This window comes from Sesamum indicum, unplaced genomic scaffold (assembly GCF_000512975.1).
Source record: "Sesamum indicum cultivar Zhongzhi No. 13 unplaced genomic scaffold, S_indicum_v1.0 scaffold00429, whole genome shotgun sequence".
In the NCBI taxonomy this organism is placed as follows: Eukaryota; Viridiplantae; Streptophyta; class Magnoliopsida; order Lamiales; family Pedaliaceae; genus Sesamum; species Sesamum indicum.
Window position 1 is genome coordinate 1,584 of NW_011628316.1, and position 6,143 is coordinate 7,726.

The 6,143-nt window shown below is 37.7% G+C and overlaps 1 protein-coding gene across 1 annotated transcript; it reads left to right on the forward strand.

Moving 5' to 3' along the window:
- The first annotated feature begins 231 nt into the window (after nt 1–231).
- On the forward strand, nt 232–5,295 carry LOC105180227. The gene is made up of 11 exons (XM_020691612.1): nt 232–317; nt 397–1,049; nt 1,257–1,381; nt 1,482–1,727; nt 1,822–2,077; nt 2,171–2,391; nt 3,692–4,010; nt 4,103–4,227; nt 4,308–4,550; nt 4,647–4,884; nt 4,970–5,295. The coding sequence occupies exons 2-11, from the start codon at nt 800–802 to the stop codon at nt 5,185–5,187; spliced, it is 2,241 nt and encodes a 746-aa protein (XP_020547271.1). The 5' UTR covers nt 232–317; nt 397–799; the 3' UTR covers nt 5,188–5,295.
- Nucleotides 5,296–6,143: the final 848 nt, after the last annotated feature.

A 6,143-nucleotide genomic window follows, 5' to 3' on the forward strand; every position in this document is an offset into this window, starting at 1 on the left:
TCTTTTAAAACTCCAAGAAAATCTAAAAATTTAACACTTTATTAGCTGCTTGATAACATGAATTCAATGTTTGGACAACGGTTGTACAATTAACAAAGAACAAATTTTCAGAAAGTTAAGAATTATGTTGAGTCAGGCTTGCAGCTGGACATTTTCTCTTGACGGGGTTATTCAGAACCTGGAGGCCTACTACGTCTACAATGGCTTCCATATTGTCTTCCTGTAGGCTTACACTTTCTTTAAAGTAGAAATACGGGTTTACATGATGATCAGCTTCATGTCCTGCAGCTGACAGCATGATTGGATCAAAAGATTTGGTAAGTAGTCACTGGTTCACCGGATATTAATATTGCTTTGCAAATAAACTCTTGTAACTAATCACAGACGACTTTGCAGTTTTGAAAATGGCAGGAAGGAATTATTTGGATCTCCAGACATTAATTGCACTGATTTGTATACATGGCTCCAAAAGTGAAGACCGGGTCGCAGATTGCCTTTTTTCGTCGCAGACATCTCACGTTATGTCCGCGTGAAATCAATGCATCTAACTAACTCCATCTCTGTATGTAGAACAGCTGAAAATCTGTCATTTCCAGTTTGCAAAAACTTGTGCAAATACGTATATATATGTACGCTTTCATGCCTTAAATTTCATCACACACTCCAACACTCACTGGCCCTCCTACTTTCATCTTTACTTCTTTATTTCTGATCCTCCTTTTTGCTTTTGCTTGCTTGCATTTACATTTATTTTCTCTACTGCTACAACTACATACATTTATATTTGGATATATCTACAATGAGAAGTGGGCTTAAGCCATGGATTGTGGTGTGTGTGGTTGTGGCTGTGGCGGTGAATCTCCTTAATGGGGTTGTGGCGGAGCCCCAAGTTCCATGTTACTTCATATTTGGTGATTCACTGGTGGACAATGGTAACAATAATAACATTCAGTCCTTGGCCCGGGCTAATTACTTGCCTTACGGGATTGATTTTCCAGACGGGCCGACTGGGAGGTTCTCCAATGGTAAAACTACAGTTGATGTCATCGGTAAGCTCTACTATCCCTTCTCTGACCATCAACCATAGAGATGAAATTGCATGAATGAATGTGATTAATTAAGTTATGTCGACCATGTGCAAGAACTAACCCTCTAGCTAGATCTTGTGAGCTAACTACAGTATTCCACATTATGGAATCATCAAGATTATTTATTGCTCTGGAAAATGACCTATACTTATTTGCTATATTCTACAGCGGAGCTGCTAGGCTTTGACGACTATATTCCGCCATACGCCAGTGCACGAGGCGAACAAATACTCAGGGGAGTGAACTACGCATCTGCTGCTGCTGGAATTAGATCAGAAACTGGCCAGCAATTGGTAGGGCGGCATCCCTCATTCTTTAACATTAATTAACGAAATCGGACAATATTTCCATTACATAATATATTAACTGTCTGGAAACCTGTTAATTCACTAGGGTGCTCGAATCGATTTTACTGGGCAAGTAAATAACTACAAGGACACAGTTGAACAAGTGGTGAACATACTAGGTGATGAAGACTCTGCTGCCAATTACTTGAGCAAGTGCATATACTCAATTGGAGTGGGCAGCAATGACTATCTTAACAACTACTTCATGCCTCTCTACTACTCAACTAGCCGTCAGTACTCGCCTGAACAATATGCCGATATCCTCATTCAACAGTATTCCCAACAAATAAGGGTAGGTCAACTCAGATTTTTTTGGTATCCCCAATTGTCTTTTCTTTTGTTTTTGTTAACTGTTCTTGGTTTTGGGGCAATATACATACATGCAGACTTTGTACAACTATGGAGCTCGGAAGTTTGCTTTAATTGGAGTGGGGCAAATCGGGTGCAGCCCGAATGCGTTGGCCCAGAATAGCCCGGATGGCTCTACATGCGTGCAAAGAATTAACGGCGCAAATCAGATATTCAACAACAAGCTGAGAGCATTAGTTGATGAGTTCAACAGCGATGCACAGGATGCAAAATTTATCTACATTAACGCATACGGAATTTTCCAGGATTTGATTGAGAACCCTTCAGCCTTTGGTAATGTTTATCACAACCTAAACTGAGTTAATTTTTCCTTTTGTTTCTCCCTAGCTGTTTTAACACTTATGTCTTTGTCTATGTTGGTTACAGGTTTTAGGGTGACAAATGCTGGATGCTGTGGGGTGGGGAGGAACAATGGGCAAATAACATGTCTCCCTCTACAAACTCCATGCCAAAACAGAGATGAATACTTGTTTTGGGACGCATTCCATCCCACAGAAGCTGCAAATATCATTGTCGGCAGGAGGTCATACAGTGCTCAAAAGGCATCAGATGCATATCCCTTTGATATTCGCCGCTTGGCTCAACTCTAAGAACAATACAAGAGTGATGCAATTATAAGGTGTTTGTATAAGTTGATGATCATCAAATGTAATGTCTATATATAATTTGTTCCAACATATGCTTTCTTTGTTCTGATCAGTTGATGTTTGTCATATTTTTGTGTTGCAACTGTTGTAGTATGGAAATATTAATATCATTTTTCTGGCTTCAAATTTATGTTTTTCGTATTAGATCATACATGGAGATTGTTTTTCTTTTTTCAAAAGCACTTGGATGGTAATATCAAATCGCTGGATCATATACTTAAAATCTTTCGATGTTATTTTCGGTTTCCATTTTGGTTAAATATCACGTTTTCATTGTTTTCGTCTTACGACCGACAAGTTGCATCATCATGTGGTCGGAAATCACTCTTTGGCTAAAATGTACTACGTTCAAGAGATATGATGAGAAATCTGAGAACGTGGAGTATTAATATGACTTCGAGTTTATATTGCATACTACGTACATTATCAATAATGTATCGACTTTTCTCCTGCAAAACCACTAAACTAAAAGTCTGAGAACTACAGTGCACCTTATCAAGAAAGTTGCTTTTTGAACGAGGAGACGTGGCAATCTTCTACATCACAGAGGAAACTTATCAATGGAAATCTCGACTCAGGTGAATGAAGAGAGGGACAGGATTTTCGTCCTAAAAAGGACACCAAGACTTCGACTTCTTTCCTAGAAAACAAACTTCTGTCACAGATACGATCAAACGCTGTCCCTCCTCCACCATAATGAATTCCGTCGCGACGTCTATTTGTATTTAATGCTAATCCGTAACAAACATTTTTTTTTTTATTAATTCAAATCAAGTTTAGTTGAAACAAATTTATTGATCACGAACTGTATGTCAACCACACAACATGTGCTCAATCCAAACTACAATTTTCCAAAGAAGTTTATACACACAAATCTTTCTCTCCCTTTATGTCCGGCCACATCATTCTCCCACTTCCAGCTCCAGAAAGTCATCAATCATTACAAAATTAAGGGGTTGAATGCATATTACCTCCTTATGTTATACGAAATGGACAAATTACTCACTGATAGAAAAAATATAGTAAATTACTTCTTATATTTTTCATAATAAACCAAATAAGTCCCTCAGGCGATTTCGTATATGACAGGGGTGGGCATTCATCTTTTCCCAAAATTAAGTAGTAGTGAAGCACATGATATTTGCATGTGAAACTCATGGTTTCTGAAGGTAGGACAACACACACCCTCCTCAACTAGATCTCCTTATCAGCCTATTTATTGGAGTCCCTCTCAGCTTGATTTGATCACTGCTTTTTCTCCAATACACCATCACTCAATCACCCACCTTTCATTTTTTATTCAGCAAAAATGACACACTCTAATAACATTAATGTCTGCTTCTTGTTTCTACTATTTATTGCAAGTACATTACAAACTATCGTTGTTGGCGAACCCAAAGTTCCATGCTTCTTCATTTTCGGAGACTCGCTGGTTGACAATGGCAACAACATTAACCGGAATACGACGGCTAAAGTCAATTACTTCCCTTATGGGATTGATTTTCCAGGTGGCCCGACTGGAAGATTCAATAATGGTCGAAATATAGCAGATATCATTGGTACGTAAACCCATTTTTCTGGCATCACTTCTGACATTAGGTTAATTATTTATTATATATATTTTTGAGGGATTCGATCTCTCTCCTTACAGCTGAACTATTGGGCTTCGACAAGTACATCGCCCCGTTTGCCAATGCTACAAATCAGGACATCCTCCGAGGAGTGAACTATGGATCCGGCGGTTCTGGAATTCTTGAGGAAACAGGACACCTCTTCGTACAAACTCTCTCTCTCTCTCTCTGTGTCGGGCTAATAAAGTTTAAATTCTAACATTTTGGTGTTAATTTGTTTGTAAGGGCGACGTGATCAATTTCAAGGAGCAATTATCGAATCACGAGGTTGTGATTTCGCGCGTGGCGAGGTTACTAGGAAGTGAAAGTGTGGCAAAACAACATTTAAGTAGGTGCATATATTCAGTTGGAATGGGCAATAACGATTACCTGGCCAACTATTTGCCTCAATACCACTCCAAAACCACCCCATATACTCCACGCCAGTTTGCTTCACTTGTCATTGCCCAATACTCAAAGCAGCTCCGAGTCAGTAGTTTCTCTCCTTTAATTACCTCCTTAATTATACATATGAAATAATTCCATGATCATGAGTAGCTTACACCCGCTACTGAATTTAATCAGAGGTTGTACGATGCCGGCGCAAGAAAAGTAGCCGTCTTTGCACTTGGTAAATTAGGCTGCATCCCACAGCAGTTGGCGGCCTACGGCGCCTCCGACGGCTCCTCCTGCGTGGAAACCAGTAACAATGTCGTTAAAAGTTTTAACGAATATCTCAAGATTCTCATCCACTATCTTAACAGCAATCTCGCTGACGCCAAGTTCGTATACACACAAGACACCTCCGACAGTGAATCATACGGTATGCTGTCTTATTTTGGATATCCTATAAAACTTATAAACGCAACCAAACAGGGTTGGATGATTGGATGGTGTTGGTTTTGCAGGTAATATCAGTAATTTGAGTGAGCCGTGTTGTGGTGTATCGGCAGAGGACGGGCAATGCGTTGCGGGGAGTGCTCCGTGCAGCAACAGGGATGCGTATTTGTTCTGGGATGCATTCCACCCGACGGAGGCTGCATCGTTGCTGTCTGCCAAAATTGCGTATGATCATATGTCTCCACTGTTTGCTGAACCTGAATCTGATGCTGTTGCTAGTTATTAGTTGGATGATGTGCTATTTAGTATTTATTCCGCTCACTCCTCTTTGTATCAGTGTGTTATGGGCCTTGTCCTCTTTAATCTCAACAAGTGGGCTGGAGTTTTTTAGCCTCCTCATCTACTCAAATTATTCTACCCCATTCATCATTACAATATTATTATTATTACATGATCTAAGCTGAAACGATAATTGATTATTATATGTCACAACGAAACATGAAATCCTTCAACATTAGTTGTCATAAAAATGTAATTAACAATAACTTTGTAACTGCTATATGCCATTCTTTAGTAACAACATTAGTCAGACTTCAAAAATCATACTACATATTTTTACAACAGAAGATCATGACAATTATTTTAATCACATCATAACAAGAAACAAATCGTTGTAAAATCTTAAAATTTTCACACTGATTTATTTGACACAGTATTAATTTATTATAATTTATATTTATTTTCTAATATAAAGAACAATTTATTATTTTGTAGTGATTTACATGATACATCCACATCTCTACCGATTTAAATTAATTCCCAAAGTCAAAGGCGGATAAGCAGTTCTGCAACGTTTTTTCTGCCCCCTATTTTCAGGTCATTAAATATTGCAAAATTTGACTAAAACTGCATCCACACAGTTGACAGGCATGCCTGCATGAATAATAGTCACTTGTAATAAATCGAACAAAATTACTGCATGTCTGATATACTTGTTATTTAATTAATTATATATTAATTATACTATAAACATATTGTATTTGTTATACTATTTATTTATATCCAACTCCACTGATCAATTCGAATTCGAATTATAATTTCCTAATGTTGTTTCCACAAGACATATATATAAATATGACAAAAAAATGTACATATTAAATATCTTAATATTGTATTTATAAGAAAAAAAATTATAATTAATGCACACTTAATTTATAAATAATTTATTAATAATAACTAATA

Excerpts from the sequence above, each read along its gene's own strand:
- LOC105180227 (XM_020691612.1), top strand. The coding sequence starts at position 800 with ATGAGAAGTGGGCTTAAGCCATGGATTGTGGTGTGTGTGGTTGTGGCT. Across the intron at positions 1,050-1,256 it reads AACTACAGTTGATGTCATCG|CGGAGCTGCTAGGCTTTGAC; the intron begins GTAAGCTCTACT and ends TATATTCTACAG. Across the intron at positions 4,228-4,307 it reads AGGAAACAGGACACCTCTTC|GGCGACGTGATCAATTTCAA; the intron begins GTACAAACTCTC and ends TTTGTTTGTAAG.